Source organism: Plecotus auritus (genome assembly GCF_963455305.1).
Source record: "Plecotus auritus genome assembly, chromosome: 2".
Classification (NCBI taxonomy): Eukaryota; Metazoa; Chordata; class Mammalia; order Chiroptera; family Vespertilionidae; genus Plecotus; species Plecotus auritus.
This window is the reverse complement of record NC_137771.1, coordinates 15,307,414-15,328,873: the sequence shown is the minus strand read 5'-3', so window position 1 is coordinate 15,328,873 and position 21,460 is coordinate 15,307,414. Positions and strand designations below refer to the sequence as shown.

Sequence of the window (21,460 nt, the reverse complement as noted above, 5' to 3'; positions counted from 1 at the left end):
ACTGCCCTCCCCTGCAGGCCTTGTCCTCCCCAACTGCTCTCCCCTGCAGGCCTGGGTCCCCCCCAACTGCCCTTCCCTGCAGGCCCAGTTGCCCCCAATTTCCCTCCTCTGCCAGCCTGGTCACTCCTAACTGCCCTCCCCTGCAGGCTTGATCGCCCCCAACTGCCCTCCCTTGTAGGCCTGGTCCCTTCCAACTGCCCTCCCCTGCTGACCTGATCGCCCACAACTGCCCTCCCCAGCTGGCCTGATCCCTCCCAACTGCCCTTCCCTGCTGGCCATCTTGTGGTGGCCATCTTGTGTCCATATGGGGGCAGCCATCTTGTGTGTTGGAGTGACAGTCAATTTGCATATTACTCTTTTATTAGATAGGATAGAGGCCTGGTGCACGGGTGGGGGCCGGCTGGTTTGCCCTGAATGAAGGGTGTCCTGGATCAGGGTTGGGGTTCCCTTGGGGTGTGGGGCGGCCTGGGCGAGGGGCCTGTGGTGGTTTGCAGGCCGGCCACGCCCCCTGGCGACCCAAGTGGAGGCCCTGGTATCTGGGATTTATTTATCTTCTGTAATTGAAACTTTGTAGCCTGGAGCGGAGGCCTGGGCCGGCCAGGGTGTGCAGGAAGCTTGGCTTCCTCCATTTCCAGGGAAACCCAAGCCTCCTGTTAGCTCCGTGGCCACAGCCATTTTTGTTGGGATTTATTTATCTTCTATAATTGAGACTTTGTAGGCTTGAGCGGAGGCCTGGGCCGGCCAGGGTGTGCAGGAAGCTTGGCTTCCTCCATTGCCAGGGAAACCCAAGCCTCCTGTTCGCTCTGTGGCCGCAGCCATCTTGGTTTGGCTAATTTGCATACTCACTCCTGATTGGCTGATGGGCGTGGCTTGTGGATGTAGCAGAGGTACGGTCAATTTGCATATTACTCTTTTATTAGATAGGATTTTACCATTTCCTTTTCTAATTTAACGTCTACGAATGACACACAAATATGTATAGCACAGGAAAGCTTAGCAGGTGGCTGGGAGCAGTTTGGGATGCTACAGGCTAGAACACGGTCACAAGCGGCAGACTGCAGCAGCCACCTGAGTCATAACCAGGCAAGCTCCCCGGCGACGCCCCCATCCAAAGCAGCAGCTCTTTCTCTGGGAGGGACCACACACGAGGACAGTGGTGTGTGCATCGCTTTCCAAGTCAGAGAACAGCATGCACATGGATTTGTGCCATTCGACTCTGATAGTCAAAGTGAACTTGGCATTTCTTCCCCAAAGTTAAAGAAAACAAAATACTAGAGAAAAATGATTTTCTACGAATTATTCTATACTTCAGGTTTCTTTACGTGCAAAAAATTTCAGGTATACTTTATAGTAATTAAGCTTTGATCAAGAGATTTAGTTAGAAGCTGTTATACCAGTACAAAAATACCCACACTAGATTATTAAAACTGAAAGACTACTTTTAAATTCATAAAAATGGGACTGCACTCGGTGGCTATAGTTTTAGTTTTGGGTACTCCATGCTACACAGAATCAGGGAAAGAACATTCCTGGAGGGGGCCATGTTCCTAATTTGCTACTGTTCAAAGTGGTCAAGAGATGCTGCATGTTGGGGGCTAATCCTTACAGTGCTTCTCAGAATATCAGCCTCTACTCTAGACTGCCATGTCCACGGCGCAGGCTTGGTGAACACACTGCGTCTCATGCCCTGCTCACCTCACCTATACCACAAGCAGCAGTGCCCCAGCAGGGGGCACTGTTTCCACGACCAGCACCCATGATGGCAGCTGCCTCGTGCTACAATCAGGCCTCACGGGGCACAGTCGAAGGTCTGGGGCTCGCTCAGTGCTGTGGCTGGAGGTTCAGGGCGCCTGGTCTGGGTAATTTTCTGTTTGGGGTTTTTTGTTTCCTCTACCTCTTCCGTTTCACTTTCACAGACGTGAACCACCACGCTGGGTGTCGACTCAGTTCCTGCGTGAAGTTCGTATTTCTCTCCTGTGGAGGTAAACAGCAAAAAAGAAGGGCTTTGTCTCTTGAAACTTCTTGTTCTACTCACATTTTAATTGATTATTGGTTTTTAAATCTCTAAATTCCATGTCAGCCCAGTCGTCGTGGCTCGGTGGTTGAGCATCGAGATATGAACCAGGAGGTCATGGTTCAAATACCAGTCAGGGCACATGTCCAGGTTGTGGGCTTGATCCCCAGTGTGGGGTGTGCAGGAGGCAGCCAATCAATGATTCTCTCTTATCATTGACTAGAGGCCTAGTGCATGAAAATTCATACACTGGAGCGGGGGCGTGCCTCAGCCCGGCCTGCCCCGTCTCACAGTCTGGGGTGGGAGGCGACCTGGAGATCAGGGGAAGGTGACGCCCCATCACACCTCTGTTGCTGCCACTGCTAGTAGTGCAAGCCTCAGCCAGCCCTGGTTACCTGAGCCTCGGGCAGCCCTGAGCGGCTGAGCAGCAGCCATCTGAGGCTTGCCTGTGCCTCGGGCCAGCCCTGGGCGGCTGGGGGGATGAGGGCACTGGGGGACTCTGGGGACAGGCGTGCAGAGCAGCCGGGCCCGAATGCCTCCCCGGCCGGGCTGAGGGGACTGGGCACTGCCATCTTGTGGCTGTGGGCACTGCCATCTTTTGAGGGCGTGACAGTCAATTAGCATATTCCCTCCTTATTGGCTGTGGGCGCCGCCATCTTTGCGATGGTGTCAGGGTCAATTAGCATATTCCCTCTTTATTAGATAGGATGTTTCTATTTCTTTCTCCCCCTCCCTTCCTCTCTGAAATTAATAAGAAATGAATTTTAAAAAATAAATCCTATGCCAGAGTACTTTATCTTGTTTTGGCATTAGAGCTTTGTTACTTTAAGGTTCTTAGGAAGTTTTGCTGTTTCAACGCCCCGGCCAGGGTGGCTCAGGTGGGTGGGCGTCGCCTTGTGCACTGAAAGGTTGCCTGTTCAATTCCTGGGCAGGGCACATGCCTGGTTTTCAGGCTCAGTTCTTGGTAAGGGGCATGCAGGAGGCAGCTGATCGATGTTTTGCTCTAACATCAATGTTTCTCTCTCCCTCTCCCTACCACTCTCTCTAAAAATCAATTTAAAAAAAAAAAAAACTTAAAAAAAAATAAGCCTTAGCCAGTTTTGCTCAGTGGACAGAGCGACAGCCTGTGGACCAAAGGGTCCCGGGTTCGATTCTGTTCAAGGGCACATACTTGGTTTGCAGGCTCCTCCCTGGCCTGGGCCCTGGTCAGGCCTCATGCAGGAGGCAACCAATCAATGCGTTTCTCTCACATTAATATTTCTCTCTGTCTTTCCCTCTCCCACAACTCTCTCTAAAAATCAACGGAAAAATATCCTCAGATGAGGATTTAAGAAAGAAAGAAGTAAGGAACCCTGAGGTCTGGGAGTTAAAATGCTAATTACTATTCTATGAACAGAACAAGTGAATCTCTCAACTTCAGAATGGTTTCGGATTTCCCTTGGGAGACATTTGTAATGTTCCAGCCAGAATGGGCAATCTCTTTATTATAGGACCTCAGACATGATCCGGCTCTAATGTCTAAAACAAAACAAAGCCATTTCCCCTCAAAATGACCCTTGTATCTCCTACGACAGACATAACATTGTCTTAGACGGACATCTAGTCTGAACCAGCAAGGAATGGCATTGATTTTTCTTTTTTAAAAATATATTTTTATTGATTTCAGAGAGGAAGGGAGAGGGAGAGAGATAGAAACATCAATAATGAGAGAGAATCATTGACTGGCTGCCTCCTGCACACCCCCCACAGGGGTTTAAGCCCGTAACCCGGGTATGTGCCCCTGACCAGAATCGAACCTGGGACCCTTGAGTCCGCAGGCCAATGCTCTACCCACTAAGCCAAACCAGCTAGGACGGCATTGATTTCTTATATTATTATTATTATTTTTAAATATATTTTATTGATTTTTTACAGAGAGGAAGGAAGAGGGATAGTCAGAAACATCGATGAGAGAGAAACATCGATCAGCTGCCTCTTGCACACCTCCTACTGGGGATGTGCCCGCAACCAAGTTACATGCCCTTGACCGGAATCGAACCCGGGACCCTTCAGTCCGCAGGCTGACGCTCTATCCACTGAGCCAAACCGGTTCTGGCCGATTTTTTTTTTTTAATATATTTTATTGATTTTTTACAGAGAGGAAGGGAGAGGGATAGAGAATTAGAAACATCGATGAGAGAGAAACATCGATCAGCTGCCTCCTGCACACTCCCCACTGGGGACGTGCCCGCAACCAAGTTACATGCCCTTGACTGGAATCGAACCCGGGACCCTTCAGTCCGCAGGCTGACGCTCTATCCACTGAGCCAAACCGGTTCTGGCCGATTTCTTATATTATTTTAAAGGGATGAGAAAAAGAAAGAAAAGAGAAGGGAAAGAAGAAAGGAAAATAAATAAGAAGAATTTGGAAGGGATGCTATGGTATCGCCATTAATTCCTTCAAATACTAGTCAATGGAGAAGCTGTCTGCCTGATACTCTGACGGAGCCGGGGAGAGAGCAACTGATATTCACTAACTGCCTGTGAGGTACCAGTAGAATTTGTAGCAGTGAAAATCGCAGATTTATTGAGTATCATGCATATATCATTTAACCCTATAACCACCCTGAAAAGGAGCGGTTATGGTCCCTATTTTATAGATGAGAAAAACAGAGGCTGAGGAGACTGGAAGCTCAGCAAATTGCTCAAGATCACAAAGTTAGCAAATGCTAGTGAAGCAGGGCTTGTGTGACTTTATCCTTCACTCTGATCAGGTTGCCACTAGTTGGCTAGAACGCAAATTACTGAATATGGTCTTTAGTACAAGAGTGTCTTTGGGAAAAAACCAGGAAAGATAGATGTTTGTTACCTGGTCCCAGTTTGGAAACAGCACAGAGTAAATCGTAATTTAAAAGCGGCATTGCGTCGTCCCCCTGCTTCCACCCCACCGGAGGAGACGCGGGAGGGGAGATGAGGAACTGCTTGACCGGCTGGGGCGGCTGTAGATACGATTTGTCTCGTGTTTCACGGGCCACCTGAACCTGCAGGGAAGAAGATAATCCACGTTTGGGACTGGCCTATTTTTTCATTTTCATCTTTATATTAATTACTACATCTCTTTGGAGAAAGTGAAAAATTTCTGTTTAACAGTCTGCCTCTCCCAGTGACTGAGTCTTGGTCTGTCTGGTTCACCACTGAAGACTTGGTGCACAGAACAGAGCCTGCACGAATCAGGTGCTCAATAAATTAACAGTTGAATAAAAAATAAATTGGTGAATAGATGAATGAATAATGAATGGTAGTAAGCACTAAATTCCAATTTTGGAAGAGATTAGGTTATTTGTCTCCATCTCAATCAACTCCACCAAGAAATGTCCAGATGGCTTTCATTTAGAATTGCATTTGGAGTGTGAGATAACAAACCTCTCTCTTTTTTTTTAAAATTTGAAAGCTAAGACCAAGAAAAAAAAACACTTTGTTGAAAATAAAACAGTGCACATAGTACATCAGCCTTCATTTCACCAATTCTTCTAAGAAGACATTGGTTTCTCAGAGTCACATCAATAAACAGAATGAGGATAGCCAATTCTCGGTAACCTCCAAGATGCTCTGCCATTTCTAAGTCTAAGACAGCCTGTGGTACAGCCTACAGCACCTCCCTGGTCATCCCATAGGCCAGCAGCCATTTTCAATGGGGTATCTCATATAAATTACAGAACCCAGAAATGATTTCAGGTATTTTCTCAAATTTCCCTCATGAAACCCCCATTGAGAAAAGCTTACAGAAAAATGAATTCCTTTATAACTGCTAATCTAAGCAAAACGAAGTTAGGAGGGTAAATACGCTTAATACATAAATTTATGCATCTGTATAATAAAGGAGACAATATTTTTACATTATTTGCTGACTGGGACTGTCCATTTCCAAGACCAACGATGGAATTTGGGAAGGGGAGAACTGCTAATATTTTTGGATGGAGAAGAACAAGTTTAGAGAACGGTGTCCGTGGCTCTGTGAAGTACCTGTGCAAAATACAGCTTCAGCTTCTTCCCGTTGAAGTCTGACTCATGGAGTTCTATTCGTGCTCTGGCTGCTGCTTCAGGCTTGCTGAAATTTATTCGGACTCTTCTAAAGCTTTTAAACAACTGAAACGTAACCTGCTCATCGTAGATGGTGAAAAGTGCTTCAAATCTCTCCTACAAATCGAGGAGCAGCAGGGAAGAGAGAATGGAAGGAAAAAGAAAAAAGAAAACTCTTTAACAAAAGAAATTTTAAGTCATTAAACATAAGCAATGGGATAGAACTCATTATAATTTGCCTCCTCCCCCTCTCAAAAAAGTATACTTTTCTTGCAGGTATACAAGAACAGGTATCCTGTTATTCATATGCTAAATTCTGCAATTGCACTTATTTGAAAAGTAATTAACTTTATTAAGTAAATGTAAAGTATTATAAAATACATGTAAGGTATAAAAAAATGACAAGCATGTCTAATTTTAGAACGAGCACGTGCCTACTGTCTTGAAGTCCCCAGTGTGCAGGCTGTTTCTTCCCCCATCTTGTTCCTTTCCTCCTTCCAAGTAACCATTTCTGGAGTTTTGTGCTCATCGCTTCCTTGCTTTAATTTATGGTTTTACACTTATTTGTATGCCTAGAGATATGGTAATGTTGTATGTATTCTTCAGTAGCTTGTTTTTCTTTACATTTTGTTTCTAAGTTCTTCCTTGTTGTTGTGTGTAACTGTAAGTCATCCTTTTTCACTGCTATAGGGCATTCCACTATGAAGCCATACCATGGTTTGTCTAATGCTGTTGGGATTAGGCAACCAACTGCATGACAGACCTTGTGCTAAGGCTGGATTCCCAATGTATTACAAGGGGAGGGGAGCTGTACCAATCAATCCTATTCTTATTTACTACACTATTTCTACATATTAACATAATGTGGACAAATAAATAACATTATAGAGATAGTAAGGATTTAAAAATAGCATGCCAGTTCTTAAATATAAACATGCAAATATATTAAAAACTAATAATTAGTAATACTTCCAGGCACTTATCATAGTTTCCTCTGTATCTATTTTAAAGATGGCTGGCTTTATCACTTTTTAAAAAAATAGAATTGAGATTTTGTGAAATCCCATTTAATTGTTTTTTTAAAAAATAAATCTTTATTGTTCAGATTATTACAGTTGTTCCTCTTCCCCCCCCCCGCCATAGCTCCCCTCCACCCGGTTCCCACCTCACCCTCTGCCCTTACCCCCCTCCCCACTGTCCTCATCCATAGGTGTACGATTTTTGTCCAGCCTCTTCCCGCACCCCCCACACCCCTTTCCCCCTGAGTATTGTCAGTCCACTCCCTTTCTATGCCCCTGATTCTATTGTATTCACCAGTTTATTCTGTTCATCAGATTTTTTATTCATTTGATTTTTAGATTCACTTGTTGATAGATATGTATTTGTTGTTCATAATTTTTATCTTTACCTTTTTCTTCTTCTTCCTCTTCTTAAAGAATACCTTTCAGCATTTCATATAATACTGGTTTGGTGGTGATGAACTCCTTTAGCTTTTTCTTATCTGTGAAGCTCTTTATCTGCCCTTCAATTCTGAATGATAGCTTTGCTGGGTAGAGTAATCTTGGTTGTAGGTTCTTGCTATTCATCACTTTGAATATTTCTTGCCACACCCATCTGGCCTGCATAGTTTCTGTTGAGAAATCAGCTGACAATCGTATGGGTACGCTCTTGTAGGTAACTGTTTTTCTCTTGCTGCTTTTAATATTCTCTCTTTGTCTTTTGCTCTTGGCATTTTAATTATGTGTCTTGGTGTGGTCCTCTTTGGATTCCTTTTGTTTGGGGTGCTCTGTGCTTCCTGGACTTGTAAGTCTATTTCTTTCACCAGGTAGGGGAAGTTTTCTGTCATTATTTCTTCCAATAGGTTTTCAATATCTTGCTCTCTCTCTTCTTCTGGCACCCCCATAATTCTGATGTTGGTACACTTGAAGTTGTCCCAGAGGCTCCTTACACTATCTTCATATTTTTGGATTCTTTTTGCTTTTTGCTTTTCCAGTTGAGTGTTTTTTGCTTCTTCGTATTTCAAATCTTTGACTTGATTCTTGTGATCCTCTAGTCTGCTGTTGGATCTCTGTGTATTATTTTTATTTCAGTCAGTGTATGCTTAATTTCTAGTTGGTCCTTTTTCATATCCTCGAGGGTCTCACTAAATTTATTGGCGGTTTCTAGAAGATTCTTGAATAACCTTATAACCGTGGTTTTGAACTCTATATCCAGTAGTTTGCTTTCCTCCATTTCTGTCATTTGTGACCTGTTTGTCTCTGCATTTTGATTGCTTCCCTGTGTTGATAGAGTGGCTTTGTGTGCTAGGTGTCCTATAGGACACAGTGGCTCAGCCTCCCCAGTTACCTGAGGTGGACACTCTTGGCACACCCCTTGGTGGGCTGTGTGCACAGTCTTGTTGTAGTTAAGCCTTGATTGTTGTTGGTATCACTGGGAGGAATTGACCTCCAGGCCAATTGGCTGTGAGAATCAGTTGTGTCTACGAAGGGAGAACTTCTGTGCTGGAGACACCCATATGGGGCAAGACTTGCTTCAGTGGGGCTTTGGTGCTCACTGAGTCTTCCTCCTGAGTGTGTCCCTTATGAATCTGAGGAGTTGTAATCTGGATGGTCCCACTCTGACCACTGGGTACACTGGCTCTTGGATCTCCAAGGAGGTGCAAATTTAGCCTCTGCCTGAGGCCACCCAGCAAGAGCTACGGAGAGATCTGCAGATTCCTCTTCTTTGTTTGGGGTTTGGGGGTGCCCAGATGAGGCCCAGCTATGAAGCAGTGCAAGCCGCTGTGGGGCTTGGGCCTTCTTTTGGAAGTTCTGGGACTCTCTGACCCAGCTGCAGTTTGTTAGGTAATTTTAGATTGCAAAGGGCCAGGCCATTCATATGCAAAAGCCTCTGCACACAGCTGGGGTGGGGTTGTAAATTGGGTGGGGCGGGGTCTCAGGGAATCAACAGGGTGGAGCAAACAGCAATGGCTTCCCATCAGCTCTGCCCAAAGAGGCCCCAGGGTCTCAGTGTCCCGCAGTAATCGCTGTAAGCACCTCTGAGAGAAAGCCGCCATCAAGTTCTGCCCGATGCCCGACAGTCCAGTTTCTCCCCATATGAGTCTGGGTCCCCAGAATCTCACCTGGAACTGGAGATCAGAGCAGTCGGGAGCTTGTGTCTCCCTCCCGATTGAAAAAGACAACTGCGTACCCAGTTGCCAGCCCTGTCCGCACGCGTCTCCATACCTCTGCACTTTACTTCTGCACCTTCTCTGAGTCTCAGTGTGCTTTTCTTTTTCCTTCTAGTTGTAGAATTTCCACTCAGCCAGCCTTCCTGTGGTTCTGGATGATGTCCGTTTTGTCTTTTAGTTGTAGTTTAGAAGTGGTTGTGTGAGGCAGCAAGTTCAGGTGTTTACCTATGCCGCCATCTTGGTTTCTCCCCCATTTAATTCTTGATAGATGCTTGGTAGATGCTTACTTTCAACATATTTTGAATACTAAGTAAATATTAAGATTCTCACATGAGCCAGTTAAGAAACACGATCACGGAACACAATGAAAGTGGAAACTAAGGAAGAATTAATGGAGCATGGTTTATGAAAGATTAGTATTTTGTAATTCTGCACATAACACAATCTTCCTTTCCCAGGGTAAAAAGACCCTGTAATTAGTCCTAATTCCCCACAACAATGAATTTTTCATAGAAACAATAATACAAGCTCTCTTGCAAACTCAACAGCTACTTGATAATCACATGCTTCTTCCCTTTTCCTTTCAAAACAAAATTTTTTTTTTACCATTCCAGAAATACACTGTGACTGAATGTAAGAAGCAGATGACAGCAATGGGTTATATGGGTCTCTCTCTTCTAAATTCCAATACCTGTGAACTGACTAAGATTTATTAAAAAATGAAGCCATGTAAGAGTTGATAAGTCAGCTTTTTAAGTTTTCTTAGTTCTTTCCCCCTCCTTCACATCCATGTTTCCCTTGGTACAGCGTAAATATGGTTTATGAAAATGTGTGACTTCTAGTGTGAGGTGCTGCATAAAACATGAAAAATTAATGTGAAGGCAAAACTATTTGAGGAAAAAGATGCGAGCCCGTAGCCGGCAGCTCTGCCCTTCCTAGGCTGTCCCTGACCACCTGGTGAAGGCACAGAAGAGGACATAATCCACAGACATGGACTGAAGATTACTGTGACAAAGAAGTCGGGACAAGCATAATTCAGTCCAGAAACCAATGATCTTTTTCCCTAGAATTATTTTAGAAATAAATAATTCACATTTGTAAGTTTCTGAATTCTCTAATGATGAAAAATTAATACCGTCCTGTAAAAGGGTGATGGTTGCACATTTATTTACTTCTGATAAGATAATGAACATCCCATAAAATCGAAACCACTGGCCACTCTGCTTTCTCAGGGGTCACTTAGTATAATTCAGCCTAAAAACCAACCTCTGAGGCTTTTCCTGTTACATAAAATAAGTTTTCTGGAACTATAGACCAGAAGCTGCCAGCCTCCATAGGCGGAAGTCACCTGTATAATAAATAAATCAGCAGTAAAAATGACTACAAATAACTTGCACCTAAAATATGCAAAGACAACATGTAACCCACAACTTTCTTGGGGGTTCAAGAAGAGCACCCTGTAGCTGGACAAGAGGCTATTAAACTCGTGGAAGGAGAAGAGTGGAAAAGGCTTACAGGAAGGTCGGCTACAAGGAGTAATGGACGAGGATGGCACTAAGGGACCTTTCTGGAACTACTCTCTGTTCCCCACCTCAAGGCAGAAAAGGAGAGGTTTAATAATTTCACTGAGGAACAAATTATGAAAACAATTTTGCTGTACTTTTTTGCCTTGGACTAAAAAAGCCTGGGGCCCCCACCAACTCCTGCGCATTAAGAGGCACAATTTCATTGTGGAGAAGAAGCCATGTCACAGTGAAGTGATCTCTGGCATCCTCAGGCAAGAGGTTTTTCACACCTCTGTCCTCCTGTGGATCTGAGAGAGAAAATTCCGTCTCTCCAGCACCCAGAGGCTGCTGGTCCCTCGGTGCCAGAGGCAGACTCCGCTTCTGCCTGGGACAAGCACAGCTGAAGGTCCTCCTAGCATCACTGCTGACTGAACAGCCAAAGGGACAGATTTCCTGGTCAGAAGAAAGCACATACTTCTAGACCTGGTGAATTACAAAACGTGACTTTGATCATCTGAGCACTTGTAAAAGTTCTAGAACTAAGCCCAGAAGTGCTAGAGGGGAGCAGAACACACACAAATTTTAAATCCTTCTATAACCGTTGGCCTATAGCATTTATATTGCTTTCAACACCATAAAGAAGCATAAAAATGAAAAGGAGACATATGGACTACTATTTGTAATACTTTAAACAATAAAATAATAAATAAATAAATACTGAAAGAAGTAAAAATAATAAAATAAAATACTGCCTATTCAATATTGATTTTTTTCTGTTTTAATGGTTACCATGTTTATAAGTACACTAGTGGCCTGGTGCACGGATCCGTGCACATTGAAAGGAAATCACTTAGAAGAAATATTTTAGTATCGCTATTTGCCCTTTCTCTATAATAGAAGTGTCAGAGATGAAAGAAAATTAGTAAAATGTATATGAAAATAATAAATAAATCGATTAAAAATAAACAATAATAAGATATAACAACAACAAAGATGATATAAAAACAACAAAAACATGATATAAAAACAACATTGATAAAAACAATGATTGATAAATTGATTAAACTTATTCTAATATCTCCCTGTGTACCACATTAAGAGTAATAACACTTTCAGAGTGCTTGACTAATTTCCCTTGTGATGAAGTATTTACAACTTTAACATCACACGCTCTTTGAACTTGAGAGAAAGCAACATATAACTGACCATGTCTGAAAACGGGTTCAGGTAGGAATCTTCCTACTCTGTCTAGAGTCTGTCCTTGTGATTTATTAATAGCCATCGCAAATGCTGGCATCGCAGGAAACTGTCTTCAAATTAATTTAAATGAGAGGCCAGTGTCAGACAGGGACAATCAATTCTTAGAATCAAAACAACCTCTCCTTTCACAGAACCTGTTAATATTTCAGCTTCGATTATGTTAGGATGCAAACTTTTGATAATAAACCTCGTACCCTTACAAAGACCCCATTTACTATTACTATTTCTCAGTAGCATGATGATTGCATCTAATTTCAATTTTAATTTATGACATGGCATTCCCGAAGAATACTATTAAGAAATTCGATGGGAAAATTTTCCTTTTTGGTATCATCTGTTGAATCGATGGAATCATTACTCAAATAAGTGTGAAAATCTCCATCAAGTTTATCCAAAATTTCTTCATTTAATTTATGAACATGCTCATTTTTTGGACAAAAAAAATCACACATTTAGATATATTTTTAATATTATCTATAGACATACTATATCCAAAGGTAGCTTCAATAATAGATGCGTTACAAATCATCTCACAGGGGATCTCAATAATATCCATTCCTAAATGAAAACTGCTATCAAATTTGCCATCTCCAAGTTTTACTAGCCATTCACTATAAGCAGATCCTCTGATCTCATATTTGTTTTAAGAGACTACTGCCTGAAACATCCCCAAACACTACAGTACTTTAAACTCATTTTTACAACAGAGTGTATCTGAAGACCAATCGCATAGCAGCTGGTCTTCAGATACACTCTGTTGATGACACTGGCTTCTTTCAGCTTCAGAATGTCAACAAAAACAATAAAATTCACTATCGACAATGACAGATTGAAACACATGCATGTGATTGGCGCCAGCGAGAGCTTTATATGTATCTCATGCGCCAGTCAATGTTTATTTTTAGATTGCTAGTGCGCATCACATGTACCAGCCAGTTGGTCAGACAGACGGTCAGTCACTTAGCCTTTTATATATATAGATAGATACTCTGCCTAATTGGAACATAAATTCTTAAAGGACTATCATCCCCTCCCCACTCAGATCTGAAATATTCCCTATACCATATACAAGCAGGTGGTCAAACCAATGATAAATCATTTTTTAAAATATATTTTATTGATTTTTTACAGAGAGGAAGGGAGAGGGATAGAGAGTCAGAAACATCGATCAGCTGCCTCCTGCACAACCTCTACTGAGGATATGCCTGCAACCAAGGTACATGCCCTTGACTGGAATTGAACCTGGGACCCTTCAGTCCGCAGGCCGACGCTCTATCCACCGAGCCAAACCAGTCAGGACGATAAATCATTTTTGATGGGAACAAACTACAGATTGGTATGAGGGTGGGGATGAAAATATTCCCAATTGAAGTACTGGTGAGCAGATATTGTCAAAATGCACCAAATTGCATACTTAACATGCGTACATTTCATTGTAAGTGAGTTTTGCCAAATTACTTCTTAAAAAAGTATAAGGGAAAACAAGAGAAGGTATGGGGTGAGGTGGCCACACTGGCTGCCAAGACAGAGGGAGCACCCGGGCCTCAGCACGGCTGCGCAGCCTGTGGAGGGCAGCCAGAGCCCCACACGTGGCAACCACGGACCCGGCTGGGAGCACGGGAAGGTGGCTTTGATCAGCTACTATAGTCCATTTTCAGTTAGGACGAACACACTGCTAGCAGTAACTGCTACAGGGTAACAATTGCTAGCAGTAATTCTGGTTACAAAATGTCTCCCCTTCCCCTATGACTGCTTGCAGACCAGATGTGTGCACAATGCACAAGGCATTTTCACGCAGCCTGGTGGCCAACTGACGGCCTCAAAACACCTCACCAGCCCAGCCTGCCACTTAAGGAGGGGAATGAGCTCTGCAACCGCAGCTACCACCCAATTACATTAATAGCTAAGCTGACCAGGCAGCAGACAGGGTGTCTACAGCAGAGTCCCTACAGAGCCAGTCTCTCTCTGTCCCCGTCTCTGTCCCCCCGCCTCCCTCCCTCTCTCAGATACAAAGGCACTGCACTCAGTCAATGATACTCAAGCCCTGGAGCCCAAATGCAGCCCATGGGTCAGCAAGAACACCTGCCATTTGGTATTCTGGGGCTATCACTGGGAGAGCACAATCTTCAAACCTTAACTGTGAGAACTAATGAGATGCCAGATCTAGACAGTCCCCGACCAGAAGCAAGGCTCCCCGCCTCCCTTTTAGCTTAAAGGTTTTGGTTGTCTACTGAAAAGAGCAGAGAAGATAGATGACAAAGCCCCTGGAGGAAAGTGCAGATGGAACAGAACTGGGAAGAGAGCAAACAAGAGAATTGTGCCTCTTGCTCAAGGTGCCCTCTCGCTGAGCTGGTGGTGGGCATCTCCAAGAGGCAGTCAGATTACAGGTGGGCAAAATTCCCTCATCCAGACTCAAGATGGCCCACCAAACACAGGCTTGCAAACTCATCCAGGCACTTGGACTCAAACACACAGGTTTTTAAAAACATATATATTTTTATTGGTTTCAAAGACAAAGGGACAGGGAGAGATAGAAACATCAATGATGAGAAAGAATCATTGATTGGCTGCCACCTGCATGCACTCTACTGGGGAATGAGCCTGCAACCTTGACCAGAATCGAACTTGGGGCTCTTGAGTCCACAGGCCGACACTATCCACTGAACCAAACTGGTAGGGCTCAAACATACAGTTTTGATCTAAGGTGACAAAAAACACACATGTGGTTTCTTCCTCTGAAAACCATGTACAGGAAAAGGAAACAGTTTGTTCCCAGCACTCAGATTTCCGCTGTCAAAGTCAGCACCATCTATCCATGCCGGCTGCCCAGAGGTCTGTGAGTCCCCTCTCCAGGACTTTCTCCTTCTTGTCCTCCTTGTCCATGAGCAGGAAAGATTAGGGAAGTCCCTCTTCCCTAATCTTGAACTTCATGTTCAGCCTCAGGATGGTGCGTGCCAGCCTGTAGATGCTCCATGGCCCAGACAATGTGGTCAATGTGGTGGTCTTTTCCGTGATGCTGGGGACAGAGCACTCACACTGATGAACATACTAAACCCTCCTCCACACCTGAGAGAGGTTCCTCCACACCTGAGAGAGGATGTGAGAGGACACTAGCCATTCTTGAGAACGGGAAGCTCTCTGCTCTTTGGCTATTAGCATGGACAAAACACTCCTTTCTGAATCCAGCAAAAGAACATTCACGTCTTCTTCCTGAAACCACAAAGGAAAGACCTCAGGAGCAAACCAAAACCTGGACAGGTAACTTCAGGAAGGTCTTATGGCTTCTACCAGCCACTTATCTTCTCAAGTCACAGAACTCTGGAGCTAGGCTGTGTGAGTCTGACTCCTGGCTCTATTATATAGCGGCGTGACCTTGGGCAAGCTGTACCTACAGTTTCTTTACCTGCTGATGCAGGTAATAAAAGCACCCAGTTCATTGGGTTACTGTCGAGGGCAGAAAGAGTGAATACTTAAAGCTCTCAGAACAGTAAGGTGGGGGAGCTAATACTATTATGAACAGATCTAGGGTAGAGCTGCTGCAATCGTCCACTTGCTATTTGTGGTAACAAAAACAGGCGCTCTTCTGCACGGTGTGGCCTCCCCAGGCAGGAGGTGGACGCACAGGGACGACGCCACGTGAACTAGACAGCAGGTACTATGGGGGCTGCCGCAGAAAGTTAGAATCTGCCCTTCCTGGTCGTCCGTTAGTAATTCGGAGGCACCCCGCTGCTGGAGCAGTCAGGTGGGAGACGCGCCCTCCCAGGAGACTCGCACCCAGTGGGTGATACTGTGCACCACTGATTAATGAGATCAGGGTCTATCTTCCCAGGACTCTTCAGAACTTGACCTATGAACCCCGGCCCTTGAAAGCTTCTCTGTTATGACACTGTGACACTCTGCTATGAACTTGGGACTTGAATTGAGGGAGAAGATAGCAGGGCTTTTTTGGTAGTATATTCAGATTCTACACATTGAAAGAATATAGGTTTCACTTCAGTGGCTTTCAAACTTATTAATTTTGCTTTTCTGTTTCGTTTGCTATTTAGTATTATTATTTTTTAATTTTTTAATTGATTTTAGAGAGAGAGGAAGGGAGAGGGAGAGGAACAATGATGTGAGAAACATCAATTGGTTGCCTCCCATATGCACCCCGACTACGGATTAAATTCGAAACATGTACCCTGACCAGGAATTGAACCAGTGACCTTTTGGTGCATGGGACAACTCAACCAACTGAGCCACACCAGCCAGGGCTTGTTTGCTACTTATTAAAATCAACTATTGGCTGGTTGAGCGTCAACCTATGAACCAGGAGGTCATGGTTTGAATCCCAGTCAGGGCACATGCCCGGGTTGTGGGCTCGATCCCTAGTGTGCAGGAGGCAGCCAATCAATGACTCTCATCATTGATATTCCTATTTCTCTCTCTCTCTCCCTTCCTCTCTGAAATAAAAATATATTTTAAAAATTAATAACATCAACTGTTTGATGAGGGCATTGAAATGCTTTGCTCTTTATGCATTCATGGTGCCAAGCTGGCAACGGAGAATGACAAGCCACCTAAGGCAAACGGAAATGGCTGATACGAAGTTTTTAGTTAAAGCGCACAGGAAATGTGGAGCAGCAAGACAGAATTCTCCACTGAGGTCAGTTCCGCACAAAGATCCAAACATGTTTGCTTCTTGGTCTTGCCCATGTGCTTAGTGATTGGCAGTAACCTGAGGATTCCATTTCTTTGGTCTCCATGCAGATCTGTCTTGTTGGGTTCTTTCTCACTGTTCATCCATTCACTCACTCATGCAGGTCCGGCACTATCCCAGGTGCCGAGAAACAAATGCGGATTGTATGATGCATTCCAGGGTAGAAGTTTGTCTTCTTTCTGGTAGTGTTTCCTTCATGAACATTAGAGGATGAAGGTGATTTTTTAAGTTAGGGACCCGCCTTTCCAAAGATATGTAGATTTGAGTGAATGCCAGAAACAACCCTGGGAAGGAACTTAAATGTATTAGTATTATTTTAAAATTCTTGTGTGCTTTTATGTTTTTGGTTAACCCTCACCCGAGTATATTTTTCCATTGACTTTTAGAGAGTGGAAGGAATGGGGAGACAGAGAAACATCGATGTGAGAGAGACCCATCGATTGGTTGTCTCCTGCACACGCCCTGACCAGGGCCTGGATCGAGTGTGCAACTGAGGTATGTGCCCATGACTGGAACTGAACCCGGGACCCTTCAGTTTGCAGGATGACACTCTATCCACTGAGCCAAACTGGTTAGGGCTAAATGTACTATTTGTTCTTTTAAGAAGAAAAAGGCACACTTCCTCTTCCTGAACATTCAGTCCACAAGCCTTTTCTGGTAGGTGAGGCCAAGTAAGGGAAGTGTGTCCATGCTGATGGGAAGTGGAGAGTGGCAGTGGCCCGGAGCAGTCCATGTTGGGTAAGGAAGGGGTCATCTGGCATGGGGTGCTGGAGCACAGGCGGGGTAAGGAGGGTGTCCACATGCTAGATCATATGGTAGTTCTTTGCTTAAATTCTTTTAAAAAATATTTTAAACATGTTTTTATTGATTTTAGGGGAGGGAGTAGGAAGAGGGAGGGAGGAAGGGAGGGAGAGAAAGAGAAAGAGAGAGAAACATCAATGAGAGAATCATCGATCGGTTGCCTCTTGTACTCAATCTGGCCGGGGATCAAAGCCCTAATCTGGGTATGTGCCCTGACTGGGAATTGAACCAGCAACCTTTTGGAGCACAGGACGATGTTTAACCAAATGAGCCAACCAGCAGGGTGATGCTTAAATTTTTTAAGTAATTGCCACACTGTTTTCCACAGCAGCTGCACCATTTTACATTCCCACCAGCAATGCACAAGGGTTCCAATTTCTCCACATCCTTGTCAACACTTTTCTGTTTTTATAATAGCCATTCTAATGGGTGTGAAGTGGTATCTCATTGTGATTCTGATTTGTATTTCCCTAATTATTAGTGATGTTGAACGTATTTTCATGTACTTATGGGTGATTTATGTCTATTTAAGTCCTTTGCCCATTATTCAGTTGGGTTATTTTGTTGTTGTTGAGTTTTAGGAGCTCTTTCATATACTCTGGAATTAATCCCTTATCAGACATATGATTTGAAAATATTTTCTCTCATTTTGTAGGTTGCCTTTTCAATCTGTTAATAGTCACCTCTGATGCACACATTTTTATTTTTATATTAGAGGCCTGGTGCATGAAAATTCATGCACTGGGGGGGGGGGTGTCCCTCAGCCCAGACTGCACCCTTTCACAGTATGGGACCCCGAGAGGTCCTAAGCACTGCCTCGAAGGCGGGAGAGGCTCCTGCCACCGTGAGCCTGGCTTCTGGCTGAATGGCACTCCCCTGTGGGAGTGCACTGACCACCAGGGGGCAGCTCCTGCCTTGAGCATCTGCCTCCTGGTGGTCAGTGAACGTCATAGCAACTGGTGGTTCCACTGTTCAGTCAATTTGCATATTAGGGTTTTATTATATAGGATTTTTAGAGAGGGAGAGAGATAGAAACATTGATTAGAGAAAAACATCATCAGCCAGCTGACTCCTACATGCACCCCAGTGGGGTCTGAGTCTGAAACTTGGGCATGCATGTGGCCCTGACTGGGAATCAAACCAGCAACCTCTTGGTTCATGGGTCGACATTCAACCCCTGAGCCACACCAGCCAGGTGTGATGCACACATTTTAAAAAAATGTATCCTTATTGTTGAACGTATTACAGATGATGATGCACACATTTTTTATTGTGATGAAGTCCTATTTATTTTTTCTATTGTTGCCTGAGCTTTTGGTGTTATAGCCAAGAAATTATGCCAAATTCAATGTCAAAAAGCTCTTCCCCTATGCTTCTTCTAAGAATTTTACCTCTTACATTTAGGTCTTTGATCCGTTTTGAATTAATTTTTGTATATAGTACAAGGTAAGGGTCCAACTTTATTCTTGCATGTAGATATCTAGTTTTCCCAGCACCACTTGTTGAAAAGAATGCTCTTTTCCTATTGAATGGTCTTGGCAATATCATTAAAAAGCATTTGACCACATAAGGCAAGGGTTCATTTATTGGGACTCTATTCTATTCTATTGGTCAATTTATGTCTTTTTTTCTTTTTTTATCCTCACCCGAGAATATTTTTTCCATTGATTTTCAGAGAGAAAAAAGGGGGGTGGGGGGGAGGAGAGAGAGAGAAACATTGATATGATTGGTTGCCTCCTACATGCACCCCGACCAGGGCCAGGGATCGAACCTGCAACCCAGGGATGTGCCCTTGACCAGAATGTAACCCAAAACCCTTTGATGGGCAGGCCAATGCTCTAACCACTGAGCCATGCAGTCCAGGGCAATGTGTGTGTATTAATGCCAGTACCTTACTGGTTTATTTTTTATTTTTTGTTAAGATATAATTGACATATAAGTACCATACTGTTTTGACCTTTGTAGCTTTGCACTAAGTTCTGAAATCAGGACGTGTGAGCCCTCTAACTTTGTTCTTTTTCAAAATTGTTTGGCTAGTTGGGGGTCTCTTGAGATTCCATATGGATTTTAGGATGAGTTATTCTATTTCTGTAAGAAATGTCATTGGGATTTTGATAAGAATTGCATTGAATTTGTAGATTGCTTTTGGTGGTACTGATATATGAACAATATTAAATCTTCCAGCTCATGGACATAGTATGGTTTTCCATTTATTTATAGCCAGGATAGCACTACAAATTCAATTAAACAAGTATTTACTGAAATATTATTACATTCGAGGCACTATTAAAAATACAGTTCACTAAACAGAAACATTCTTCCTCTAAATCCCTTTTTCAATTCCCAAATTTAAAACACATACTTTCTCAAAGAAGGAGTTACTTCTTCTGGATTGAAGGTTGTGTCAGAAAACACGCAACTGATTTAGTCTAAAAATCAGAGAATCAGTGTATTTAGTTAACTTCCAAAGACCATTTACATTTCTTAAATAACACTCTTCTTTAAATGGAAGGTGAAGAACCAAATGCTTGATAGAAAGATTTATATTGTACATATACCCCAACCATCATCATTAGAAAACAACTCAGAAACATAGCCAGAGAAAAAAATATTTTAGGTATAATAGAAGTAATCCTGTTATTTGCAGATTTTTAATATTTCCTACAACTTTTGTAATATCATACTATGTTAGTACAGTTTTGGTAATCTATAATAATAAAAGCTTAATATGCAAATGGACCGAACAGCAGAATGACCATCTGGATGATGCTGTGGCTGCAAGGGCCGAGGCAGCCACCAGGGCTGTGAAGGCCTACTCTTGCATGATTTCGTGCATCAGGCCTCTAGTATTATTATACTTAAAATCCTTTTTTTCTTCAAATATTAATGTTTATTGCATGTAACATTTAAAATTGGTTTTCTTGAGATATTAAGGTGTACCGCATGTAACATTTTATTTAAGATCGCCTTTCTTGAAATATTAAAAATAAAAGTAGTTACAGGAGATACATATCCTATGTAATAAAAGGCCAATATGCAAATCGACCAAACAGCAGAATGACCAGTCGCTATGACACGCACTGACCACCAGGGGGCAAACGCTCAATGCAGGAGCTGACCCTTGGTTGTCAGTGAGCTCCCACAGGGAGAGCACTGCTCAGCCAGAAGCCGGGCTCATGGCTGGTGAGTGCAGCAGCAGCGCTAAGGACCCCAGAGGGGTCCCGGATTGCGAGAGGGCGCAGGCCAGGCTGAGGGACCCCACTGGTGTACTATAGAGGCCGGGGAGGGACGCGGGAGGTTGGCCAGCTGGGGAGGGACCACGGGAGGGCTCCAGGGTGTGTCTGGCCCATCTTACTCAGTCCCGATTGGCTGGACCCGAGCAGCAAGCTAACCTACTGGTCGGAGTGTCTACTCCCTGGTGGTCAGAGCATGTCATAGTGACTGGTCGACTGTCTGCCCCCTGGTGGTTAGTGCATGTCATAGCGAGCAGTTGAGCGGCCTTAGCATATCATTAGCATATTATACTTTGATTGAACGGCTGACCAGACAACCAGACACTTAGCATATTAGGCTTTTATTATATAGGATTTACTATGACTAAGAAGTGTATATTACCTGAAATCCACTGAACTGCTACTAGAATTTCTGCTGATACGATTTCCAATAAACATTTAGGTTAGATACAGGGAAGGGCAAAATAGGTTTATAGTTTTGAGTACACAAAACACAAGAGTTTATTCTTGTGTTATTATTTATTAATTATTGTATTATTTATTTGTATTACAATTGTAAACCTATTTTTGCCCACCCCTGTATAGTTTTTTTTGTGTGTGTGTTTTTTTTTTTTAATGAAAAACCAGTAAGAATTCACTGCTTTGGCAAGTTAAAAAATATTCTAGGCTACAGTTAAAAAAAAGAAAATTGGAACTGATAATATAGTAAAGTTTCTGGAA

The 21,460-nt window shown here is 43.4% G+C and overlaps 1 protein-coding gene across 5 annotated transcripts in view; it reads right to left on the bottom strand.

Moving 5' to 3' along the window:
- RCAN3 (RCAN family member 3) overlaps window positions 1-21,460 on the bottom strand; it is a 47,071-nt gene that overhangs the window by 10,010 nt on the left and 15,601 nt on the right. Inside the window, exons 3-5 of one of the 5 annotated variants that reach the window (XR_013959825.1) lie at window positions 6,017-6,190; window positions 4,863-5,034; window positions 1,701-1,974 (exon numbers count right to left, since the gene is read on the bottom strand). Coding sequence is in view for 4 of the 5 variants with exons in the window: in XM_080654013.1 (XP_080510139.1) it covers window positions 1,790-1,974; window positions 4,863-5,034; window positions 6,017-6,190 (531 nt within the window). In the remaining variant the exon portion in view is untranslated. Of the gene's footprint in view, window positions 1-345; window positions 1,975-4,862; window positions 5,035-6,016; window positions 6,191-21,460 lie in introns of those variants that run through there. The other 4 variants (XM_080654016.1, XM_080654013.1, XM_080654014.1 and 1 more) reach the window with 4 other exon arrangements.